Genomic DNA, 26,858 nt, shown 5'->3' on the forward strand with positions numbered 1-26,858 from the left:
TATAAAGGACAGGGCTACAAATTGCACATATTTTTGTTCCAAGTAGTGGGTTAGATTGTTAGGTCTATGCTATCTGAGGCTCACCCTGCTTTGCACGGACTACTTTTCCCCTTGGAATAAGGTCCTTAATAAGCACAATGGTATGGTTAAATTTTAGATGAAAACTTATTTTCCTATTTTTCACTACTGTGATCCAAGTCCATGAAATTAAACTTTGTGGCTGACATTCAGGTAACTATACATTTAGAGTCTGGTCCTTACTCAGGCAAAATTTCCACTGACTTTGCTGGAAGGATTGCCTGTGTAAGGACTGCTGGATCTGTCTTTCAGGAATTGATATAAGGCCCACTGAAGTCAATGGGAATCTTTCTGTTATCTTCACTTTGGATCAGACCTGAGACCCCAGTTCAGCAAGGTTCTTAAATGTGCCTAATTTTAAGCACCTGAGTAGCCTCATTGAAATCACTAGGACTACACACATGTTTAAAGTTAGGCAGATGCTTAGGTACCTTGCCAAACTAGGGCCTGGGAACCTGATCTTGCATTATTGAAGTCAATAGGTCTTTGCCATTAGTTTCAATGAGGGGAATGAAGAAAGAGAGGAGCTCTCCAGCTTCAATATATGTCTATATGACTATTGTAGAGGGGAGGGGAAGTGATTTTCAAAAAGCACAAAGGGGAATTATGTGCCTAATTCCCATTGACAACCAGTGGAAACTGGGCACCTAGAGGAGCTTTCTGCCTTCAAAAAATCTCCCCGAGAGTTCTGAGCAAGTAATTCATAGCCAGAAAAAATACTCATTCACGTTCTTCTTTTTTTGTGTCATCCCCTGTACATTTAATTCAGCCCTGTAAAACCAAGTTGCCAGTAAATATTCTGTTGGGTTCACCTCCAGACCCCCAACCTCACTACATACAGGATATTTTATTTATGGCAAAGTGAAGATTGCGTAGAGCCAAAAAACCCAAAAAAAAACCCTCTCTTTGATCCAGCAGCAAGTCTTCACTAAAAGACACATTTTTTTTTCTCATTAACTCTTGTGGGAGTTGCCAGCTAGACAGCACTAGAACCTGAAACCCTCTATTGGTCTACCAAACCGACACAGTACAAGTAGTAGTGAGGCAAGTTTCATCACACAATTCCATACAGTTTTTGCTCCTACCCTATCCCCGTGGGGCCTTATTTTCTTCTTTGTTCTCACCTTATCAAAAATAATAAATACTACGTGAACTTCGATCTGGAAGTACTACCTCTGGGGTAGCAGAATTGTTATATGCCCATTCAGTCCTAAGTATCTCCTATAAGATAGCCATCAGTGCTAATTGTGCTGGTGGTTTTTGTGACATGAAGCCCTCCCTTTTCAGTAAAAATTAGACTAACTCCCTGTCACAGGGTTCTCTACTCAACACCGGTACCCTTCCTTGGGGCTCAACTCACGATTAGCTTGCCACCAATCTGCTGTCCCCTCCTTCAGTCACTTGCCCTGTTGTTTCTCTCTGGAGTCAGGGTGCTCCCTTGTCATGGCTTGGCTCTCTAGCCAGGTCACTATAGTTCTCCCCTTTCAGAGTAGCAAAGTCCCACTGGGTGATCTGCCCAGACTGTGCCTGATGGGTGGATCTGGGTTCCCCTATTGCTGTAGTTTCTCCTGCCCAGGGCCTACAACCAGTGGCCAAGGTTTGCACTGTCCCAAACCTTGTTGCAGTTTCCCTGGGCTGCTTCCTACTTTGCATCTATCAGGCTTTGTCTCCATCTTCCTCTAGGTATCCCCTTCCCTCAGGGCCAGGATCCGAGGGCCTCTATGCTTCCCCTGGCTTCCTTCTTTCCCACTCTAAGCCCAGAAAATGACTGCTAGAGGTGAGAGCCCCTTTGTTATGATCTAGTTTCTGGTTTTATAGCAGCTTAGCCTGCCTCTTGCCCAGCTGTGCTTCATCATCCACTAGAAGCTTATCAACCCTGACTCTCCCTCAGTTGCAGCTTGTCACAGCGTTAATTGCTCCTTTCTCTCTACTCAGGCTTTGTGTGGTCCTAGGCACACCATCCCCCCACCACCCATCTTTCCACATAGGTCATTGGAGAGCTGTCAAATCTGAACTGCTTTCAGTGACTACTGACTGAGGACAGATCTGATGTGGTAATCTGGAGGTGAAAGGCTCCATATCCTTTAGCAAATCCCTAAACCATCTAATCCCCAATGCAGCATATTTTATTAAACTGTCTGACAATAAACTTGCTGTATGTGACTATTCCATACAGTAGTTACAAAACTCCAAGTCAGATGCATTCAGCAAGAGAAATGAAAAGGTCTTCTGCTTTAGCAGGAGCAAGGGAGCTCTCTTCCCCTCCACTTTACTCCTTAAGTGAGTAGGGAAGGCACAGCATGGGGCACAGCAGCTGCTCACGCTTTATCTGAGGAGGACTCCAGCCTACAGGGTAGTCAGGATCAACACTAAAATTACTTAAAATGATTTTAATTATTAAATTTACTATACAAGTAGAAAAATAAATACAGGAGCTTCTTCTCCCCTCCCCAAAAAAGAGTAATCGAACCAAGAAAAAAGGTGGAAATTTCAATCCCTGCCACAGACAATAGATGCCTCCCCTACTTTGAGCCAGTTGTTCTAACTAATTAGGCACCTATTCTATTTTATTCCCCACTCTGCAGACCTATGAAGCAGTTTTGGTGAAGGATGCTAAAGTACAGGACTGAGAGTCCCAAGATCTGTGTCTTAGTCCCAGCTCTGCCACTCATTCTTTAACTTTCACATCACCTCAGTTTCCCTGTCTGTAAAATGGGGATAATAAACTCCACTATCTCACCAGGGTGTTTTGAGGATTAATTCACTGGAGTTTACAAAGCACTTTCAGACCTTCAGATGCGGGGGACCTGCAGATGGAAGGTGCAATAACTGCGAACTATAATCAGTAAGCCAGATCTTGACATCAATATTCTTCACTGAGGTAAAATTCCAGTTGACTCCGGTGGGGGTATTGGCAGAGGAGCAAGTGAGGATGTCAGGATTGGGCCATTCTTATTCTGCAATGCGGACAAAGTTGCCTGGAGGCGATGCTATGGCTACTACAAATGTTTTCCCTTTTGACCTAAGCTAAGCTTCCAGGGGTGAAAGACTTGTATGGCAGCCATCAACCCATTGCACTACCTAGGGAATTTAATTTTGCATTGGGGTAGATTCTGCAATTCTCACTCACATTAAGGAGTACCTTATTCCTCAGAGACCCTTGTCGATTTCAGAGAATCTACTTTTTGCAAAAGATACTCCTCAACATGAGTAAGCGTGGTAGAATCTGACCCATAGTGACTATTGTATGTAATGAAATCTTGGAATTAAAAAAAAATACCTTACAGCAGAATTTAGATGTCCTAGATCAGCTGCTTATTGACAAAAAATGCTGGTTTTTTATTACTAAAAAAAGTGCAGCACTCAAGCCTTCTTTATTAGCATGATGGTATATCATGTATTATTAACTCTTAACTGCCACAGTGTAAAAAGGCATCTCAAATTATACTTTCTACAGTGTGCTACTGTCAAAACCCAGGGTTTTTTAACTGGAGCTCCTTCACACATAGTTAAGTTGCCTTTCTGTATAGCAGCCATGAAAGGCCAAGAACGTAGAAATACTGTGTGTCTCCAATGATCTCCATGCAGCCCTCTGAAATAAAAGAGAAAAAGCACAACCATGTCACATATACATAGATTCATAGATTCATAGATATTTAGGCCAGAAGGGACCATTATGATCATCTAGTCTGACCTCCTGCACAACGCAGGCCACAGAATTTCACCCACCACTCCTAAAAAAGACCTCACACCTATATCTGTGCTATTGAAGTCCTCAAATTGTAGTTTGAAGACCTCAAGGAGCAGAGAATCCTCCAGCAAGTGACCCGTGCCCCATGCTACAGAGGAAGGCGAAAAACCTCCAGGGCCTCTTCCAATCTGCCCTGGAGGAAAATTCCTTTCCTACATAATCCATGTTAAGAAGGAAGGTATGTATTTATCCTGGGAAGGCTACTAACACCTTAGAGGTAGATTAGCAACTGTTTCAGAGAACAGTAAAACTGACAGCCATCTCACCATGATTGACACCATTTCCAGGTGAGAACAATGGTTCTAAGGTGTGATGTATAACGTATGATGTATTTAAATACCTATTGCAGGAAGATGTGGTCTGGCTGAATTATTTTAAGATGAGTGTTCCTGAGCACCGCCCACTCTTGTAGTTCCTCATTTAGAGTGGTCAAAGATGGGGCCAGTGACACTGCGTTACTCCTACAATTGTTCTACTCTATTATTTAAAATCAGCCCACTTCATGAATGCCCCCTACATCTTTTAAGGAATTTAGTAGTTTAATCTAATGCAATGGTTTTCAACCTTTTTTCATTTGCGGACCCCTTCGGAAAGCTGACCCCCAAGGCTCTGCAGACCACAGGTTGATAACGACAACTTTTTGCAGACCCTTTAGGATTACAGTCTGAAGTTCACATGTGTCATAAATATAAAGGGAAGGGTAAACCCCTTTGAAATCCCTCCTGGCCAGGGGAAAGCTCCTCTCACCTGTAAAGGGTTAAGAAGCTAAAGGTAACCTCGCTGGCACCTGACCAAAATGACCAATGAGGAGACAAGATACTTTCAAAAACTGGGAGGAGGGAGAGAAACAAAGGGTCTGTGTCTGTCTGTAGTCCTCTTGGCCGGGGACAGAACAGGAATGGAGTCTTAGAACTTTTAGTAAGTAATCTAGCTAGGTATGTGTTAGATTATGATTTCTTTAAATGGCTGAGAAAAGAATTGTGCTGAATAGAATAACTATTTCTGTCTGTGTATCTTTTTTGTAACTTAAGGTTTTGCCTAGAGGGGTTCTCTATGTTTTTGAATCGAATTACCCTGTAAGATATCTACCATCCTGATTTTACAGGAGGGATTTCTTTATTTCTATTTACTTCTATTTTTTTATTAAAAGTCTTCTTGTAAAAAACTGAATGCTTTTTCATTGTTCTCAGATCCAAGGGTTTGGGTCTTTGGTCACCTATGCAAATTGGTGAGGCTTTTTATCCAACATTTCCCAGGAAAGGGGGGGTGCAAGTGTTGGGAGGATTGTTCATTGTTCTTAAGATCCAAGGGTCTGGGTCTGTAGTCACCTAGGCAAATTGGTGAGGCTTTTTACCAAACCTTGTCCAGGAAGTGGGGTGCAAGGTTTTGGAAGTATTTTGGGGGGAAGGACGCGTCCAAACAGCTCTTCCCCAGTAACCAGTATTAGTTTGGTGGTGGTAGCGGCTAGTCCAAGGACAACAGGTGTAATATTTTGTACCTTGGGGAAGTTTTGACCTAAGCTGGTAAAGATAAGCTTAGGAGGTTTTTCATGCAGGTCCCCACATCTGTACCCTAGAGTTCAGAGTGGGGGAGGAACCTTGACAACATGGATCCACAGACCACAGGTTGAAAACCACTGATCTAATGAGAACCCCTGCAGATCCCAATTCAAGCATTACTTTATAAGGCAAAGGAATACTAGAGGTGAATCAATTCCCAGACCTTGGCAGTAAGATGCAAGTAAATGGGGAAATCCAGAAGGAAGTAATGTTACCAAATGGCAAGGTGATGGCAGCTGCATTCACCAGCTTAAACAAGATTTGGGTATCATAAACCTACAACTTAAAGAACAGACTGTGAATCTTCAACTCAAAGGTTGTCCCCAGCTTAGCACATGGATGTGAAACCTGCAAATGCAAAGATACTGGCACAGACATATAACTACCTCCAATAGCAAATGTGTCCGCAAAATACTAGGTAATCAATGGAATGAATGTATAACAAATGCCAGAGGTCAATAACACCTTGTCTCCAGAGTTATCCAGAAAAGAAGATGAAAATATTTGGGACTGTGATAGATATTGCAGTATCTTTGGGAGCCATTGTATTACATTTATGGATAGTTTCTGTATGATTATGTTACTGCAGGTCTTTCAGGAACTAAAACCAGTGGGGGCGGGATGCAGGTGAAGTTACCCTGAAACTGTAACAATGCTGGAATCTGTGATAATGTGATTTGCCATAAGTGCCAACAGCAGTGAAAGAAATACTGCAGAAGGAAAAAGCACAAAGAAAAAGGGTTCTGGTTCTCATGATCTTTTGGGGAAAAGAATAGCAAAAAGAGAGAAAGGAGCAGGAATTAGGAGCCACTGTAGAAACAGCAGTTGTTGACCTTGTATGAGCCAGATTTGTCTGTTGCTGATCTGAAGAGATTGGAGGTAAACCATGCTGCTCGCAGCTGATCTGAGGCAAGATGGGGTACCTCTTTGACCTGCTGTGCCTGGGGCAGCCCTTACTGAAAATGCCAAGATCAAGGCAGTCTGCAAAAGGGAGAGCAGATTCTCCCAGAACCTGGTTGTTAACACTGAAGTAACTCCCCAACCAGTCACAAACTATGCCTCTGATTCCCCACACTGGTTATCAAGAAGCTAAATAAAGAAATCATATATCCCCCTTCATTGCATTCCAGCTCTCTGACTCCTAATCAGCACATACGTCCTGTACAGTGAGAAGTTATTTAAAAAAAACTCTGCTCACTATACAAAATGTTCTTCTGACCCCAAAGGTTCTGCCGTGTTACAAGTTCAATATTAGTTTGGATCTTACCCAAAATACTACACTGTCAGCCAATCCTTTAGCATCTAAACTAAAGGTTTATTATAAAAGAAAGAAAGAACAAGAAGAGAGTTGTTAAATGGTAAAGCAATCACATACATACAAAGATTTCAAAGTCCATATATGAGCAGTATTGGTGAGTTTGCTGGCTTGAAAGTTCCTCTGGAACACATCCACAGCTTGGATGGGTCATTCAGTCCTTTGTTCAGAGCTTCAGTTTGTAGAACAGGTACTGCAGAGGTAAGAAGCAGGATTGAAGACAAAGTGGAGAAGATGTAACTGCCCTTTATATTCCTTTTGCCATGTGCCTTGTAATTCCTGTGTTCTAAACACAAGCTTCACAGCACATGGCATGGAAAAGCCTTAGAGGTCTCTGTCCACCTGCCTGCCCTTACATGCCTTGCTGACTCATAAGGTGTAGTCCCTAGCCTTTCAGTGGGTTCATTGTACAGTTGATGACCCCTGATGGGCCATTGAACAGGCTAGGCAGTGCTGATGCCAATCTGTCAGGGGGTGTTACTCAGAAACACAGCACAAATTTGGAAAAATACAGATATACCCTACATATCTATAACCCACAATACAAAGGTGATACAAACATATAAACAAGATTATCATACTTGGCAATTTATAACATTTTTGCAGGTACCTCACATGGCATATCTGGTCAGATTTCCTGCAATTTATCATAAAGTGTCCCACATATTCCATACAGCATCACACCTCCTTCATACGGGGGGCCAGAAGAGCTCCCTTCTCCTCCTGAGGGCATGCTGGGGATTGAGGAGATGATTCCAGAGTGTCCAGCAGAAGTAGCAGTGATGGCTACAGATCCAGAGACATGGTGACTGGAGTGGAAAAGGCTGCTCATGCAGGAAGGATGGCAGGAGCTGGAGACAGAGCTGGAGCAACAGAAGCTTGCTGACCAGGAGAAATGCCACTGGCTCGAACAGCAGAAGAGGGTTAAGTCATACCCATGGGACCCACGGGGAAGGACCTGAGGATGTACCTATTCAGGGGACTGAAGTAGATGATCTCTCGAGGTCCCTTCCAGTCCTACAATTCTATGATTCTATGGCAGGTGTGGCATTGGGCAGCTGGAGAACACACAAAAGTGTCTGACTGAAGAATCCCTCAGTCAAACACTAGTCAGAGAGGGAAAACTTATGGGACTTAACAACACAGAAGCCATGCAAAGAGCAGCCCAGGATAGACAGGGCTGGAAGAGCCTTATTCATGACCTAAGTGTCTGATCGTGTAGGAAAGATCCAGCGGCAGTAGCCATCAGAGTAACAAAACCACTGCACCGTTAAAGCAAGCCCAGCAGCTAGAGGTATGAATCCGTATTTCAGACCACCTGTGATTCCACTGATCTTGGGCACGTCATCTGCTAAACCACTACAAACGAACGGTCTGACCCTAGTGTGAAGAATGTAGAAAACCTACAGTGATCTTAAAATACCAATTGAAATATAACTGCTCCAAAACCATGTAGCTCTTATTTTTAATAATGGCTTAGAAAACCACAAGTCCGCTGAATGAGGTTTCAGTACTGAAATGTTTTTCCATGACAGCAAGAATAGATAATTATTACTAGCTATGGTCAAGTTTGAAAATACACACATCTGTATATTCAATATCAGCAAAACTTTGACACTATATCCTATCTTTAGGTGGAACTCCAGATTGTATGGGTAGCTTTACTTTCTGAGCAAATACCCAAAGCACTCTTTAAATCAAAGCACACTTCTGTTACATCCAATCAGCAGCTATGCAAGGGCAGAGACCGCATCAAACTATTTCCCCTAAAATATCTTTCCCTCATCAAAACTATCTTCTTCAATGGGACTATTCACCTGTTTAAATTTGCGTATGTGCATAAATGCTTTGCCAAATAGGACTCTAAAGACACAGCTATTGTTCATGTGTTCCATGGCTTCTGGTCTGATGGATCTAGTCAAGTGGCTGGCCTGCAAAGAGTATATGTCTTAATGCGAATGAAAAAACTAATGGCAAAGTCACTTTCTGCACAAGTAGAAGAGAACACAGTGTCCAACTTTTTATTCTCTATGTCAGATGTATATGGCTTTGGCAAAGGTGGTGTCTGAATGCAGGTGGCCACAGATTCATTACAAGGTCTTTGGGTTTTTTAATTGCAGTAGATGTATTATATTTGTACATGAATCAATTCCCCTAACAATCCCACCAAACTTAACAAATCACACAGGAAACAGCTTAAAAAATTAAGAGACATCAAAAATAATGAATCGGGGAGCAAATAGAGAACTTGGGCAGAAAGGATAATAAACATATGAAATAAGATAGTGGTATCAGAGAAATTAAGTGAAACACAGGGGGTTCAAAAGACATCTCAATTTCTTTTGGTAAAGGGACAGGGCCAGCATGTGGAGAAGCCCAAATGTAGGATTAAGATCAACCAAAAAATGCCGCATATCGAAAGCTGGATGGCCTTTTCCTGTTCCTATCACCCAAAATCTTAGGCACACTGTACAATCAGAATATTTCAGAAAAGAACTATAAGAAAATCTCGCTCCCTCATTCTAGTTAGTATGAAGATGCAGCAAACGAATAATGGTCACTCCCCTCCTCAACAGTTTTTTAAACATCCTCTGTTCTCGGTTAAGCACATTCCTCTTTAAATAAGATACAGATGAAATAAAACACTTTTTTAGCAGTTTCCTTGGCTAATTAATCTTTGTATCATCTCACTTTCCTAAAGCATTTTAGTCTCTTTTTCTGTCTTCATGTCCACACTGATTCAAGATCAGCTGTACTGTGTCTCAGCAGGAGTGATCATACTGCACAAGATCTGACACTTGTCTCAGGCTAATAGTAGTTAGTACGTTACATTTTCAAGAAATGTGCAAGTCTAAGCCAACTAGCACACTGCACGTTACTGAGGTATTTTAAACATGAGGAAAACGATATTCAGTGGCTTGCAAGGTCAAGTGACTCTCCCAAGAACACACAGTGAGCTAATGTTAGGCCTGGGATTTGACCTCAGAGGTAGAGCTGGTCAGAAATGTTTTAACCAAACATTTTTTGTCAGCAAATGCCAATTTGTTGAATTCTAAACTTGTTTTCCAGCCAGCCCTATTCAGGGGCTCCTAGCTTCATGCCTCATCAATACATGATGCAGGTGCTGTGCTTAGAAATGACACCTTCCTCAAGACATCGTAGAAGTTATATTGTGGTTCTTTTCTTGTTTCACAGTTACAGAATGTCAGATGTCCTTCAGAGGAAAAAAAAAACCACATCCTTTTCATTTTCAATATATATTAGACACGTATTATACAAGAACAAACTGCAGCAATAATGGGGCTTCTCTTCACTTTGTCTGCTTCTGCTACCATTATTCTCCTGGTAATTCCTGGAGGTAAGTGCTGCTTTTATCCATTGTCATTGTAATTCATGATGTGTGTAGAGCAACATGTAGCTAGATATATTTAAATAATGAAGTTATCAGTAAGTAAGAGAAAGAATACATTTTTATTTATTTTCCATTGATTGTAAAAGTTAAGCCTTATGACAAATCAAAAAATAACATATGAAGGGAAAATCTTAACTCAACCTGCAAAGGAGGGAGGCAACTGGAGTCTAGAAGAGTTATATTAACCTTGCATGTTTTCCCTTCTCAAAAAATGTATATCTATCCACGAGTCAGAAAATTCCATCAGAAATGATGCTGCAATTGGCATAAATCTCTTCATTTCCAAACTTTTTGAAAAAATATTGTTCATTTAACACTTTATCTGATTTATGCAGTGAATTGTGTATCCACTTTTTCAGAGTACACTGCATAATGTTTAGACAGTGTCAGATCCAGGGTTCTTTGGCATAATGAAAGCTGATGAACCTAGCAATGGAAACAACTGCAGCTCAAGCAAGTAAAGCTCTGCAAGACCATTAGTATTTTAGGGTGGGATTTTCAAAATCAGGGTTGGCCTAATTCTATTCCCATTGAACTCAATCGAAGCAGATTTAGACCAACACAGACCCATTTTAAAAATCCCACCCCTAATACAGCTACATCCAGCACTGTAAGTCTGTGCATATATTTATATGCATTATATTGTAAAATTACGCTACCCCTTTCTCTATGAATGGGATTTTTTTACATTATATGCTGTCCCAACTGTGTCAAGCCTGGTTTATTTTTATTTTTAGATTCATGTGTGGATATCATTGGAGGGTATGCAGTGACTCCACATTCAAGACCATATATGGCCCTAATCAAAGGGAAAGAATGTTGTGGAGGAGCTTTGATCAAAGAGAATTGGGTGTTAACGGCAGCCCATTGTAAAATGTAAGTTCTTCTAAAAATTTCTATCTCATAGAATGTTCTTACTAGTTTAACAGCAAAGTAAATAATACACAATATGAACCAAAGCTAATGCCTGATACTGTAGATCTAGCATGCTTTAGAAATTGCCACAACAAATAAAATTAATGTTTCATCTACTCTGGTATCCTGTCATAATAGATAATTATGCAATAATATGCCTGTGAGGTGCGTTTCTTCCAACTCCAGACAATTAGTAGCTTATCTTCTGAAGCATGAAAATTAATATCTCTTATATTTTTGTATAGCTAGTGTAATTGGGATTATAATCTTATTATTATACTTTAGCATTTACATTGGCAACCAAGCAATTGTGGTCTCCATTTCAACATGTTCGTGAATAACAAAAGCTATAATAAGGTGCCCTAACCTTCTATCTATATGCAGAGATATTTTGTTAACTACTATTTGGACGCAGGCATAGAATAGCAGCAGTTAACTCAAGGAAAGACTTATTGACTCTTTTCTTAATCAATCACAATTTTGCTGAGCAAAGTTCAAAGCAGTACAAAATAGCTGCCCACAAAAGTGGAATGAAATTTGTGTCATTTTGTTGTATAAGATGAATGCAGTTCATTACCTGAGGATACGCTAAAATAGCTCTTTAATTTATGTATTAATTTATATATTTATTAATTAAATTATTTTCTTTATGAATTAACTTTGTGAAATAGCAAGATAAACAAATGAAGGTGAGGATGAACAAACTCTTTGCAGTTAGAGTCAGGGCGGCGAGTTATATGGGCCCGTGGTGCCAGTGCTCCAGGATTATTCAGGGCATGGGGCCCCGGCTTCACCAATGTTCGGGGCCAGGTCTCTCCCCCGGTCCCACCTGCTATCCCTGCATGCCTCCCCCGGAGCATCTCCCAACCCTGCCCGCCACCCCCAAGGGATTTAAAGGGCCCGGGGACCCCCGGCCACCGCCACCACCACCAGCAGCACAGCAGGGCTAAGGCGGCTTCCTACCTGGCCTTGCTCTGCCCCACTCCCGGAAGTGGCCAGAACCGTCCTACAGCCTCGGGGGGCGGGGGTGTCTCGGTGCGCTGCCCCCACCCCGAGCACTGACTCCGCAGCTCCCATTGGCTGGGAACTATGGCCAATGGGAGCTGCAGGGACAGTGCCTGCGTGCAACGGCATGCGGAGACACCCCGCCAGCGCCCCTGCCTAGAAGCCGCTGCCAGAGGGGTGTGCAGGTCGCTTTCGGGAGCTGCCCAAGGTAAGCACCACACCCCTCACCCTCTTTCGCACCCCAACCCTCTGCCCCAGCCCAGAGCCAGCACCCAAACACCCTCCCAGAACCTTAGGCAGGTGGGGACGGGCGGGACTTGGACCTGTTCTGGGCACCACCAAAAATTGTATAAACCTGCCGCCTCTGGCTAGGGTGGCCTTAATAATTTAGCTTGTGAGCCAACCTTTCTCCTGACTGACAGGCTACCTAGCCGAATAATCTATCTGGCCCACCCAGGTGTGGATATGAGATTTAAAACACAAGTCCCACCTTTTACCCCCATCAAGAGGGTTAGAGCTGCCACTGAGCCAGACCCCACACAGTGTCTCTCCTGTTAAGTCTTTCAATCCCAATGAAGCTTGGATCCCACAATTCAGAAAGAGAGAGAGAGATTAATTCCTGCTGTCACAGCCCAAACAGGTGAATATATTTAGCTCCTTGTAAAGACTACTTGGGGCCCCACAGTTACAATATTAGTGTACAAGAACATATGGAAAACAGAAAGCAATTCTGGCTTGACCTGAACAACGAGAAAATGCAATAGCTAGCCAGCATAAAGTTCAACCAGCAATTAAACACCAATATAATGTCCTAAGAAAAAAGGATCATTTCCCCATAGCCTTGCCCACAGTGCTTGAATGGGTGAAAGGGCAAATCTTGCTGAGATTGGAAGAGCTGTTGAATGTCCTCCAATCCTATATCCCAGCTCAACTTAAATGCACGTGCAACTTCCTCCCATGCAATCACAGTGCACTTTAGAGTCACTGGAGCAATTAGTGGCATGGTCTGATATAAAACTGGTCCTTGATTGGCCAAGAAGAGCATAGAATCCTAGGCATCCATTCAAGGAACCCCTAGCAAGCACAGATCAGTAAGCGACACCGCCATTGTCTGGTGAGTCTATAAGGAGGCCAGACACTTAAGGGGAGGCAATTGAGCTGAATTAGATGTGGGCTGAGGAGACAGTGTTGAGATCCTGATCGGAAATATTTCAAAGGTTTGGGATTCAGGTTCAAGGTCAAAGCAATGATACTGTTCAGATTTGATTTCAGATCAAACAGCATCCAGATTCCATTAGTTGTTCTCATGAGATTTCAGCCCAAAATGGCAGAAATCACATAAGTGTCAGTTTTTATAAGATTTCTGTTCCCAGTATAGCTGTCCTCATCAAATTTCTGATGCATCCAAACTGAAACCAGAAAATAGATCTCTTCCACTTTTCTATCAATCCCAGAACCAAAACTGTAGGGACAGGTTTGTATCCCGAGAGCCGAAACCCCTCCAAGACCCTGTGAAATTCATATAGGTACAGATATAGCTGTATGATTTTAGCTCATGTAATTATTTATAATTATGAATTATTAATAGTAATGTGCTGTTTCTTATTATTGTATTAATTATTATTTGTTGCTTTGGCATACGAAAAGAGATTGATCAACTTTGTAGCTAAGCAACTGAACACTATAGAACAAATTACAGCAGTGTATTTATCAGCAAGAGAGTACAGTACCTACTAGAAATGAACACTACCGAACGCATGTATAGTTTTGTATAATTAATACAATTAACTATGTTGTTCTTTTCAGTGATACAGGCACAGTTATTCTTGGAGCTCATTCACTTTCAAAGAAAGAGAAAGAACAACAGATTTTTAAGATTGCAAGATCAATTCGCTACCCATGCTTTAATGAGCAGGAAAAAGAAAATGACATTATGCTTCTGCAGGTATAGAATTTTTATTAAACAGAATTTTAAGCATATGCAACTTTCTATCCTGTATGGATATGTGATGGCATGCTACCTGCCTTACAAAGACTCTAGACAAAATCTTTAGTTATGTAACTGTTAGTTAAATCTTTAGTTATATAATATTTCTGACTTTGTTATGCATACACTCATTTGTCATTTTATACTTTCCCAAACTTCCTGTGCAGACTTCTGACTTCTTATAAGGAGCACTGCCTATAGAAAATATTTTTGTGCACATAATAGCCTATACTTGACATCTGAATATGTTAACTAGTTATTATGCAAAGTATTACGTAATCTAATGTTATAGGGCAGGGATCGGCAACCTTTGGCACACAGCCTGCCAGGATAAGCCCCCTGGCAGGCCAGGCCTATTAGTTTACCTGCCACGTCCACAGGTTCGGCCGATCACAGCTCCCACTGGCCATGGTTTGCTGTTCCAGGCCAATGGGGGCTGCGGGAAGCAGCAGCCAGCACAACCCTCGGCCGGCACCGCTTCCCGCAGCCCCCATTGGCCTGGAGCGGCGAACTGCGGCCAGTGGGAGCTGTGATCAGCCGAATCTGCAGACACTAAACTGGGAGGAGAGGTAGATACGCTGGAGGGTAGGGATAGGATACAGAGGGACCTAGACAAATTAGAGGATTAGGCCAAAAGAAATCTGATGAGGTTCAACAAGGACAAGTGCAGAGTCCTGCACTTAGGATGGAAGAACCCCACGCACCGCTACAGACTAGGGACCGAATGGCTAGGCAGCAGTTCTGCAGAAAAGGACCTAGGGGTTACAGTGGACGAGAAGCTGGATATGAGTCAACAGTGTGCCCTTGTTGCCAAGAAGGCCAATGGCATTTTGGGATGTATAAGTAGGGGCATTGCCAGCAGATCAAGGGAGGTGATCGTTCCCCTCTATTCGACATTGGCAGTTTTGGGCCCCACACTAAAAGAAGGATGTGGAAAAAATGGAAAACGTCCAGCGCAGGGCAACAAAAATGATTAGGGGACTGGAATACATGACTTATGAGGAGGGGTTGAGGGAACTGGGATTGTTTAGTCTGCGGAAGAGAAGAATGAGGGGGGATTTGATAGCTACTTTCAACTACCTGAAAGGGGGTTCCAAAGAGGATGGCTCTAGACTGTTCTTAGTGGTAGCTGATGACAGAACAAGGAGTAATGGTCTCAAGTTGCAGTGGGGGAGGTTTAGGTTGGATATTAGGAAAAACTTTTTCACTAGGAGGGTGGTGAAACACTGGAATGCGTTACCAAGGGAGGTAGTGGAATCTCCTTCCTTAGATATTTTTAAGGTCAGGCTTGAGAAAGCCCTGGCTGGGATGATTTAGTTGGGGATTGGTCCTGCTTTGAGCAGAGAGTTGGACTAGATGACCTCCTGAGGTCCCTTCCAACCCTGATATTCTATGATTCTATGATTCTACGGCAGGTAAAAAAACCGGCCCAGCCCACCAGGGGGCTTACCCTGGCGGACCGCAGGCCAAAGGTTACTGATCCCTGTTATAGGAAGTGTTGTTAGTCAAATATCTGACTCCCATTTAATATTTTTACTTCTCTTAAGCTATACATTAGATTTTTAAAAATCCATTAAAAGAATGTTATTTAGGAAATTAGGAAAAGCTCAATTTACAGTTGCCTGACAGTGCACCCTTTGAGTGAATGAGGCAGGGGGTCCAGTGGAAAAAAAATAGCATATCATATGATAATTAAAGACTATGTGATAATGAAATTCATAAGCAACTGTAAATCTGCCATTTCCTAAATGTCAAGCACTTGACTTTGCAATCTAACATTCTTTTAATGTAGTTTTTTGGGGGGATATGTATAGTTTCCTAGGTTTTTTTTAAAGGAAAAAGGCAAAAATATGTTGTGTTCTATTCAGTTACAAAAGATCCTCTATTATGCAACAGTAGGCTTAAATCCCTGAATCTTGAGCTCTGTAGGGTAGATTGCTACCACATGAGCTACAGGACTAACTGTAGCTGGCTAAAGGAAAGGCTACTGTTCCAGAAGCAGGCAGTAGGCAATTGAGGACATGGGCTGGGTCTATGGAGTAGTCACCAGGACTGGCCTAATTCTCTTTCTTACGTCCCACTCTTGAGAGATAGGGGAGCTCCAGCTCCATGTACCCCTCTGGGTGGGGGAATGAGCCACTGGGGCCATGTGCTAGGGCCAGGGCCATGGAAGGGGAGCTGAGCCCAGCCCAGTTTTCTTCCCCCTCCCCCTGTCGGCTGTTCTGACATTTTTTCGTCTGTTTGTTTTACTCTGAATTTTCTATGAAAATTTTCAACTTTTTGGCAAAATTTTTCAACCAAAAAAACAAAATATTGCTATTCAAAATGGCATTGTGGTCCCTCAAGGGAGTTCCAGTTCAGGGGCTTTATGCTCCCATTCTCCTCTGTGGGGCTAGCTCTCCAATAGCTTTCTGATATGCTCATAGACTTTAAGGCCAGAAGGAACCATCATGATCATCTAGTCTTGCCTCCTGCACATTGCAGGCCACACAACCTTGCCCACCTACTCCAGTAATAGACCCCTAACCTCTGGCTGAGTTACTGAAGTCTCAAGTCATGATTTAAAGACTTCAAGTTACAGAGAATCCACCGTTTGCACCAGTTTAAACCCACAAGTGACCCATGTCCCATGCTGGAGAGGAAGTAAAAAAAAACCCCATGGTCTCTGCTAACCTGACCCAGGGGAAAATTCCTTCCCAATTCCAAATATAGTGATCAGTTAGCCCCTGAGTATGTGGGCAAGACCCACTAGCCAGATACCTGGAAAAAAATTCTCTGTAGTAAGGCAGCTCCCTCCACATCTAGTGTCCAGCCATTGGAGATATTGGCTACTAGCAATCGCAGATTGGTTACATGCCATTGCAGGCAACCTCATTATACCATCCCCTCCATAAGCTTATCAAGCTTAGTCTTGACGCCTGTTAGCTTTTTTGCCTCCAGTACTCCCCTTGGAAGGTTTTTCCAGAACTTCACTCCTCTGATGGTTAGAAACCTTCATCTAGTTTCAAGTCCAAACTTGTCGATGGCCAGTTTATATCCATTTGTTCTTGTGTCAACACTGGCATGTCACTTAAATAACTCCTTCCCCTTCCCTGGAATTTATCTCTCTGATGTATTTATAGAGAGCAATCATATCTTCCCTGAACCTTCTTTTCATTAGGCTAAACAAGCCAAGCTCTTTGAGTCTCCTCTCATAAGATAGGTTTTCCATTCCTCTGATCATCCGTAGTAGCCCTTCTCTGCGCCTGTTCCAGTATGAATTAATCTTTCTTAAACATGGGTGACCAGAATTGCACATAGTATTCCAGAGGAGGTCTCACCACTGCCTTTTATAATGGTACTAAGACTCCCTGTCTCTACTGGAAATACCTTGCCTGATGCATCCTAAGACTGAATTAGCCTTTTTCATAGCAAAAATTCTTGTTGTTAGTCCCTAAGTGCATGGTCTTGCACTCTGTACAATTGAAATTTCATCCCATTTCTATTACTCCAGTTTTCAAGGTCATCCAGATCTTCTTGTATGATATTCTGGTACTCCTCCATATTGGCAATACCTCCCAACTTTCTGTCATCTCTAAATTTTATTAACACACTCCCCACTTTTTGTGCCCAGGTCATTAATAAAAATATAAAGTAGGACTGGTGACAAGACTGATACCTGAGGAACTCCACTAGTAACTTCCCTCCAGCCTGACAGTTCACCTTTCAGTATGACCCATTGTAGTCTCCCCTTTAACCAGTTCCTTATCCACCTTTTAATTTTCATATTAAGCCCCATAGTCTCCAATTTAACTAATAATTTCCCATGTAGAACTGTATCAAATGTCTTAGTGAAATTCAGGTAGATTAGATCTACTGCATTTCCTTTGTCTAAAAAATCAGTTATCTTCTCAAAGAAGGAGATGGGGTTGGTCTGGCAAGATCTACCTTTTGTAAAACCATGCTGTATTTTATCCCAATTACCATTTACTTCTATGTCCTTAATGACTTTCTCTTTCAAAATTCGTTCCAAGACCTTGCATATAGTTGAGGTCAAACTAACAGGCCTGTAGTTTCCCAGATCACTTTTTTTTCTCTTTCTTAAAGATAGGTACTATATTAGTAATTCTCCAGTCATAGGATACAACTCCCAAGTTTACAGATTCATTAAAAATCCTTGCTGTTGGGCTTGCAATTTCATGTGCCAGTTCCTTTAATATTTTTGGATGGAGAGTAATCCTGGGCCCCCAGTTTAGTCCAATTAAGATGTTTGAGTTTGACTTCCACCTCAGATGTGGTAATTTCTACTTCCATCTTCCATAATGTATCACTTTCTCCCAATTTGGTATTGGAAGAAGGTGCATCATAGGAGTCCTTGGTCATGATGCGTCATGGGAAATTTAGGCCAGCCAGAGAGCCAGCCCATAGAAGAGATTTGGAGCATAAAACTCCCAACCTACATGAAGCACTGCAAAGCCATTCTAAATAGAAATATGTCTGGGTATGTCACAATATTTCGTTTTTTAGTTTTTCAGTTAAACAAAAATTTCTGCAGAAAGCAGACACATTTCACACAAAAACTTTTTTAATGAAAACCCAATTTTCTGTCAGAAAACAGTTTCAATGGAAATTTTTGACCAGCCCTACTCCCAGATGTTCCCAATACAGTGGTTTTGCTGCTTTGGCAGAGGTATAAGCCCAGCACTTTGGAATATTCCTGTGTTCAGTTATTTTGGCAAGTTGCCAAAAATTTTCTGATGACTATAAGCCAGAGAAGGGAAATTATGATTTTTCATAGTATCTTATGGAAAGCTGAATGAAATTTCATGGGGCAAATGAAAGGCACTTCCCTAGCTCAAGAGTAATCTGCTGCTGAATACCAAAGGTATGAGATCTTCTCCAAGAAAAGGTCACAAAAATATTTCATAATCATAATGGAGAGTATTGAGCAACTTAAAGACAGGGGTTACTACCAGCTCCCCCTGCAATAACCATGTCTTCTTATTATCCAATAGCTTAAACAAACAGCAAAAATTAATAAAGCTGTGAAAACCATTAAGCTACCTAACACAGACACTGATCCCAAACCAGGAACAAATTGCCAAGTAGCAGGATGGGGAATAATTAAGAATCGAGAGCGTAAACTTTCTGATATCCTGAGGGAAGTCAACATCACCATCATCGACAGAAGAACCTGCAATGATCAGAATCACTATAATTATAAACCCATTATAACTATGAACATGGTGTGTGCTGGAGATAAGAACGGAGGAAAAGACTCATGTGTTGTAAGTAGATATGCTGATTGTACCCATCTAGAGGCTCTTAAAAATAAAATATAGAACAATGGGTATGATGAGCCCATCAGAATGCTCAGGTCTTTAGTTCAGCTGCAAAACAAGTGTCTACACTCGGGGAGGGATCAATCTAAGTTACGCAACTTCAGCTACGTTATTCACGTAGCTGAAGTCAACGTACTTAGATCTACTTACTTGTCTTACTTGCCTTCACTGCAGTAAGTTGACGGCTGATACTCTCCCGTCGACTCCGCCTGTGCTTCTCGCCCTGGTGGAGTACCGGAGTCAACGGGAGAGCGCTCGACTAGATGCAATAAATCGACCCCCACTGAATCAATCCAGCGGGTAATGTAGACAAGCCCTTTGTGTGTCTGAGAGTTATAAAGGACTGTGCTGATCTGATTTCCTAAGACTTAAAATCAAAGCTTCTGATTTGTAAACTATCTTGAGGGCCACTGGACTTTTATGCTTTTCTGAGCAGGGAAAAGAGGAAAATATTTTTCCTTTTCTGCAGTCAAATGGTCTTTAGTGGAGAAAGAGCAGTGGAAATGTCCAGTCTCTACAATGGTAATTCAGATTAAGCTACATGGGCCTATTCTAAAAGCCACTGAAATCAATGGAAAGACTCCCATTGACTCCACTGAGCTTTGGAACAGGCTTTACATGGTCTAGTGCATTTCATATGTACATAAGTCAAATGATAAAACAAATTTCAGCCATATCAAGTGGTGATAGCTATACATAAACAGCCATATTTCTACAATGTTTACATAATTAATTTATTATATAATGTTTTTTGCTATAAGTGGAATCATCCATCAAGAAGTGGACTTTTACAAAAACATTAGTATTCACATTCTCTGGCAGGTAATAATTGAGTACCCACTGCAGACCCTACCCCAGTTACTCATGACTAGCCTTATAGCTTCTAATTTTATGCAGAGAGACAAATTTAATAATTGAGAACTTAATATACTTGCACTCCAACAGAAAATAAGTACATGTTTGCATTGAGGTTCCTAGGCCAGTCCTGTGAAGCAGTGAGTACCCACCTCTGAAGAGTTGAGGGTGCTCAAAAACCACTCTACAAACGTTGCTCAAGACCTTACAAGATGAGGCCCCAGTCGTCTGATTCTGCTGTTATTAAAGTCATTTCTATAACTCTCATTGACTTCAATGGAAGCAGAGTCAAGACCCAAGTCTTGCTTATATTTCTCATGAGTCATTTCATGGCTTTGTATCATTTCATTTCTGATACAGTAAAGGAACACCCAAGTGCATTTGGTAGATTCAAAAAGGAGGTTGTCCAATCTATCCAGAAGAAATGGCTAATACCTAATAGTCACTCCCATTCCTTTGTTTCACGTCATGCATCTTTCTCTCATACAGTCTGTCATCAGGAATGATCCAAAGCTGTTGTTCTAAAAATATTTGAGAAAGTCTAAAAACATTTATTCTACATCATATTTATACACTAAATTGATCCTAGTGTAGGTAATACATTTTCAGGCCTTAACAAAGACTGATTTAGTTTATAACCACTTAGTCTCTGATCCTGAATATACTTTAGAAATTTATAACTTTAATCACATGAGTAGTACCAATGAGGGCTTGAAGGATCAGGAAAGTAGATACTACTTTGATGGGCACTATCAAAATTCCTAATATAGATCTTCAAATCCACTTTACTTATAATCTAAATCAGGAGAAAGAGGAGAAAAAGACAAAGGATTAACTTTTGTCTGTTGCAGAATATTCCATCCATTTATATACACTGGGGACATGGGGGAAAATCACACCTCTTGGCAACTTTGTCTGGTATATTATGGCTTGACTTACTGATGATTTCAAAGGTTTTGTCCAATTCTCCATTTTCATAGAAGCCTTTCTATCCAGCAATAAAACGGTTAACACACTGTACTATCTGTTTTATACACACCCCGACAAGGACATTACTAGATGATTAATTTTCCAACCAAACATAGAAGTTTTACTTTTCGATTAGATTTACTAATTATTTCCAGAAACTTTCTGCATTCAAAGGGCAAAGTTTCCAGTTTGTTTCAGATTATAAAAAAAAGGACATGTTCATTACTACTAGATTAGATTTATTCTCTATTTAATTCACAAATGAATGGATCAGATTCAAACCTTTTTCCTGTTTTAGATACAGAACACATATTCTTAGGAAAGACCCATAGAAGTAAGAATTAATTTCTGAAAACTTTCCTCAGACCTTGTCTACACATACACACACACACACATGCACCAGTTTAATTAGCGGTGTGTTTTCAAACCTTTGTAAATTCTGATGTCAAGTTTGTCTTCCTCTTCTTTAGGGGGATTCTGGTGGTCCTTTGATATGTAATGGTGAATTGAAAGGCATCACCTCCTTTGGCAAGAAAAACAAATGTGGTGCTGTTCAAAGCCCTGGTGTCTACACTCGTCTTACGAAGACGCATCTTCTCTGGATAAAGAAAACCATAGGGGGTGACTTATAGATTGAGTCAATCACTGACTGATTTTCTGTTGCTCTGATATATATTTACTTGTAACAAAATTTATTTTTGAATGATGAAGTCAGTATGATCAGAGTATTATGCAATAGCTTCATGTACATACTATGATTGAAGTGGTAATTTCACTATAAGCCCCTTCAATCGCTTGTAACTTTCCCATCAGAATTCACTTTGGGGCACAAATTTCATATATGTGATTTCAGCAAAGAAATTACCTTAACCCCAGCACAACATAAGCATAGCATTCTCCTATAACAGTATATGCCCTGTATTCTCAGCCACAGAGGGGCTACACAGGTGCTTCATGGCTAAGGAGAGGAGTATTACTTCACCTTTACAAAGCACATTTACTAGATCTCTGTATAGATAATGAGCATTTCAGCTCAAGGTCCAATCCGACTCTCACTGAACTTAATAGAATTTGGTCCTAATTGCATATTGAGAATAATTACACATATCTATATCTGGATTTCCGTAAAAATCCTGGAGAGTCACTGAGATTCTAGGAATAACTCCAGAATCCTGGAAATACTGTTGATGCCTCTCCTTCCTCTGAAGAACCCATGATTTATTTTTACCCCCCATCTTCTGAAGGCCCTCTGAAGGGGGCTGTTAGGTCTGGCAGCCTGAGGAGTTTCAAAGACTGCATACTTTGTAGGGAAGTTTATTTGACTGTGAAATCTAATGATTTTGAATTTCCTAACGTCTATGTATTTCAAAACTTCAACCATTTCATTACATTATAATATTTTGCATTTAATAAAGAAAAGGCAACAAAGTCTGTGGCTTGAAATATGCAATTATCTGGAACACCCTGTCTCTTGCAGTAAAAATATTATGTGCAGTTTTGAACATGTAAACTATTTGCAAACCAGTCAGGGTATATACTTGTTTATAACATACATTATGTTAAACATTCAGCTGAAAACTCCATTGTGACAGGGTCTGCAGGATGCAACCTAGACTGTGGGACTGCTGAGCCCTCCAAACCCACCAACTTGGGCTGCCTCTCATATGTGATGCTGATGTCAAGTTACAAGCCTCTGACAGGCACTGCACTTACACAGACATCCAGAGGCAGGGACACACCCAACTGAGTTACATTAATGGTCTCCCAGCCACTCATGAACCATAGATAGGGAGGCTTCAACCAATGCCCCCCAGCTGTCCAGTCTTGCACCCCAGAACTGTACCATCTTGCACTGGTCAGAAGCCTGACCAGTGTAAGTTCATTACTTAGTTCGTCATTTCTTCATAGGAAAGTAGAAGTGGACATGCATCACCTTTGTTAACCTGAGCTTAGATTCCCCCCAGGCATTTCAACCAAAACACACTGTTTTAGATAAAATATGAACAGATTTATTAACTACAGAAAGATAGCTTTTAAATTATTATAAGTAGCAGGCAAAGAGATCAAAGCTGCTTACCTAAAAAATAAAATAGAAATTCGGTCTAAATTCTAACTTGAACAGACTAAGCAAGATTTGAATCAAGCAATGTCTCACCCTAACAGATGGTACAAGCAGCTTACAGTTCCTCAATACATAGACTAGACACCCTTCCAGCCTGGGACCACTCTTCCCCAGTTCAAAATCTTTTTCTTCCAGATGTTCTTCCCGCTGTTGAGATGGTGGGGGAGAGATGCCAATTGATGATGTCACTGTCTCTCTTTTCATACCTTCTTCCAGCTGCTAGAAAGATCCTTGCTGTGACGTTGGGGGTCAGTCAGTCCCCATTGGTCAAGCCGTCTCCACTGAGTACATGCCTTCTCTAAGGAGCCTCGGGGATAGCGGATTGTTTTCTTGATGGGACCACCTTTGTTGCAACTGAAAGGCTGGTTGTGGGTGTTCCCAACCTCACAACATATTTCAGTTACATATATAGCAATACCTCATAAGTTCACATACAATGACAGTACATACGATCCAACATGATATTAATGTTCAACTGATTAAGACTTTTAACATGATACCTCACAAGGCATACTTTGTACAAAACATATCATAATTATATGACAGTGGTAAATATGGAGGTTCCAGGGTGCTACTTTAAGGTACAGAGTGTCACACCTACATAAAACCCTCAAGTGAAATGATAGACAATTTCTCTGGTTAGATAAAATATTAGTATAATAAATACTAGCTGGTAAAATATAAAAGTCCTATTTCATGACTATAGTGTCAGTAGTTAGCTAGATTTCAGTGATATCTTAGCCATGAAATGATCAGACCACTTTTCCAACATTTCCAGCAACAGGATTGTGATCCAAAATGATGTATTGTCATGTGCATACTGATAAACTCAGCCACTTCCAGTTCCATAAATATCTTCAGAGTTTTTTCTCCAGCAATAGGAAATAGCTAACAGATTTATGAGAGGGAAAAGAATATTTAATGGGTGGAGATATATTGCATATGATTTTAATTAAAATGTCATCTTGTTGCATTCTTTATGAGCCATTAAGCATTGAAGATGATACACAACATAGCAAAACAGAGACTAAAACCAGCCATGCATATAGCATCAGCTGACATATTGCTGGAGTTTAAAAAAAAAAAAAAGCATGTTGTCATACCAATAGCATTTGATGTGGGTAGGGAAGACAGAGAACTTTAAATTCCTGGGGCCGAAACTAAGTTTCTTACTAAAAGTTCCAAATACAAAAATCTCTGTTCAATATTTCATGAGTGTTTCTATTGCACCAAGTCAGTACTTGCAGTATTTAGTATTTTTCCTCCTAAAAATAGTTTTTACATAGAATCATAGAACTGGAAGGGACCTTGAGAGGTCATCTAGCCCAGTCCCCTACACTCAAGGCAGGACGAAGTATTATCTAGACCATCCCTGACAGGTGTTTGTCCAACCTGCTCTTAAAAATCCCCAATGATGGAGATTCCACAACCTCCGATTCCACAACCTCCCTAGACAATTTATTCCAGTGCTTAACCACTGCTTTCAGTTAGGAATCATATTTCCTGCTATTACTTATTTAACTTATTCTTCTGTAAAAAGAACCACATACACACATAGTGGGTAAATAAGGGAGGATAGAAGGATACCAGGCCAAATGGGATTACACCAATGTATCTGAGAGCTGAATTTGGCCCAGTGACTGGAATTTACACCCAAAATATTCTGCCTAAACAGAGGGAATAAAATTAATCGTACTCTATTGAATAAAAGTCTGAACAATTTCTTTTTCTCTTACCAGCACAAAGCCGGTGGTTAGTGCAGAAGTGATTCTAAAAATCCAAGTAGAGAGAAAAAGATATAAAGATTTTTAAAGTAAAAAATGTAAAGGAAAATATGTAGTTGATATTCAAAGACACTTGCCATTTGGGACTGTTTCTATCTTGTGTTTCTCTCTCCCCACAAACTCCCCTTAATTCACTCTCTGTTCTTTCTGTCCACTCTTTGTTTTGTTGTCATTTTCTTATTTTCGCCTTATTGTAGCATTTTCTCATTCTTCTTTTCTTCTAATCTGCTCCTTCTCTTTACCTTCATTTTGGATGTTAGAGACACCATACTTGTCAATTAAAAACAACAATTTGCTCAAAACCAAAGATTCATCCTTTCTCCATTTCACAGTCAGATAAAGTTCATGGTAAGGTGACCAGATGTCCCGATTTTATAGGGACAGTCCCAATTTTGGGGTCTTTTTCTTATATAGGCTCCTATTACCCCCCACCCCAGTCCCGATTTTTCACATTTGCTGTCTGGTCACCCTAGTTCATGGTCCTCCTAGCACAACAGAACCCAGGAGACTAGGAAAGAGGGGGTCTGGCATAGTAAAGGTCTAAGAGACGTGCTGGGCTAGAAGACATGTGATAAGCATGCACAAAATATGAAGCCTTCCTTCTCTAGGGAAATGTCTTGAATCTTCCCCAGTTTGATTCTGGTGAATAGCAATTATTTTACCTGAATGTTGTTTGATGGCTTCTGTAAGATCAGTTGGACTCAGCATCATTCCTAGTGGCTCAGGATTCACATAGTAAAAATAACCTAAATACCTCTGTCGCTGTTTAAACTTGTTGGCATTTACAGCAAAGACACTAGTGAGCCTGGATACTGAAATGCCCTCTCACCTAAACTGGAAAGATCTTCAGATCAAGAAAACAGCACCCATTCCGATCAGATCTCCCCCTCTAGGCAATGGCCAATAAAAGTTTATTGGATAGATAGGGAAGAGTGACCATGATTAGCTAACAAATTTATTTGAGCTACAGCTCACGAAAGCTTATGCTCAAATAAATTGGTTAGTCTCTAAGGTGCCACAAGTACTCCTTTTCTTTTTGAGAATACAGACTAACACAGCTGCTACTCTGAAACCCATGATTAGCTAATGACATGTTGCCATCTAGAATGCAATGATTTCCACTTACTACAAGCTAATGAGGTAGCCAGTGAGAAATGAACAGGCATAATCATTTAATCATTGAATCATCACAGCAGACCATCCTGTAGCAGTGAAGGCCTGATGCATGTAAGATAAGGTGATGAATTTAAGCAAGCAAACCCCATGTCTGTTCTTTCGTGAACATTTCAGTAGGTTATACTGTAAGCTAATCGAAGAGCTCCATGGATCTAAATTTTCTAATCTCTTCAGTTATGCAGCACTCTGAGAACAACCTTGTTATATTCTAGAGAATCCAGGAGGATGCAATCCTTGAACAGATTATTCAAAAGTTCAAGAGACTGCTATTTGTAGACATAATTTTTGTGCAGTTCTTTGTTCTGATACTCATTCTACAGTGTTCCATCTATGGCAGAAGTGCTAAATTACATCACATCCATGTCACAAAAGGCAGTAACAACAAAAACATTCCACAGTCTTTTTATTGTGTTTTTTAATACATGAATACTTAAGATGGATGCATTCATTAGTGCATTAATTTAATGTAATTTAATTTAATTATTTATTTAAATACGTCTCTAGGTACCCATCCAGTGTTCTGGGTACCGATACTAGAAATGAAAAGACACAACATACACATAGAAAAAGGACTGCCCATAAATATATCCATCTCAATCTACTTCATTC

At 40.8% G+C, this 26,858-nt stretch overlaps 1 protein-coding gene across 1 annotated transcript; it reads left to right on the forward strand.

Annotated features, from left to right (window-relative positions):
- Positions 1–9,988: 9,988 nt before the first annotated feature.
- Positions 9,989–22,583, forward strand: GZMA (granzyme A). The gene is made up of 5 exons (XM_073346174.1): positions 9,989–10,061; positions 10,853–10,991; positions 13,842–13,980; positions 19,017–19,289; positions 21,638–22,583. The coding sequence occupies exons 1-5, from the start codon at positions 10,001–10,003 to the stop codon at positions 21,797–21,799; spliced, it is 774 nt and encodes a 257-aa protein (XP_073202275.1). The 5' UTR covers positions 9,989–10,000; the 3' UTR covers positions 21,800–22,583.
- The last annotated feature ends 4,275 nt before the right edge of the window (positions 22,584–26,858 follow it).

The sequence above is a fragment of the Lepidochelys kempii genome, chromosome 5, assembly GCF_965140265.1.
Source record: "Lepidochelys kempii isolate rLepKem1 chromosome 5, rLepKem1.hap2, whole genome shotgun sequence".
Taxonomy (NCBI): Eukaryota; Metazoa; Chordata; order Testudines; family Cheloniidae; genus Lepidochelys; species Lepidochelys kempii.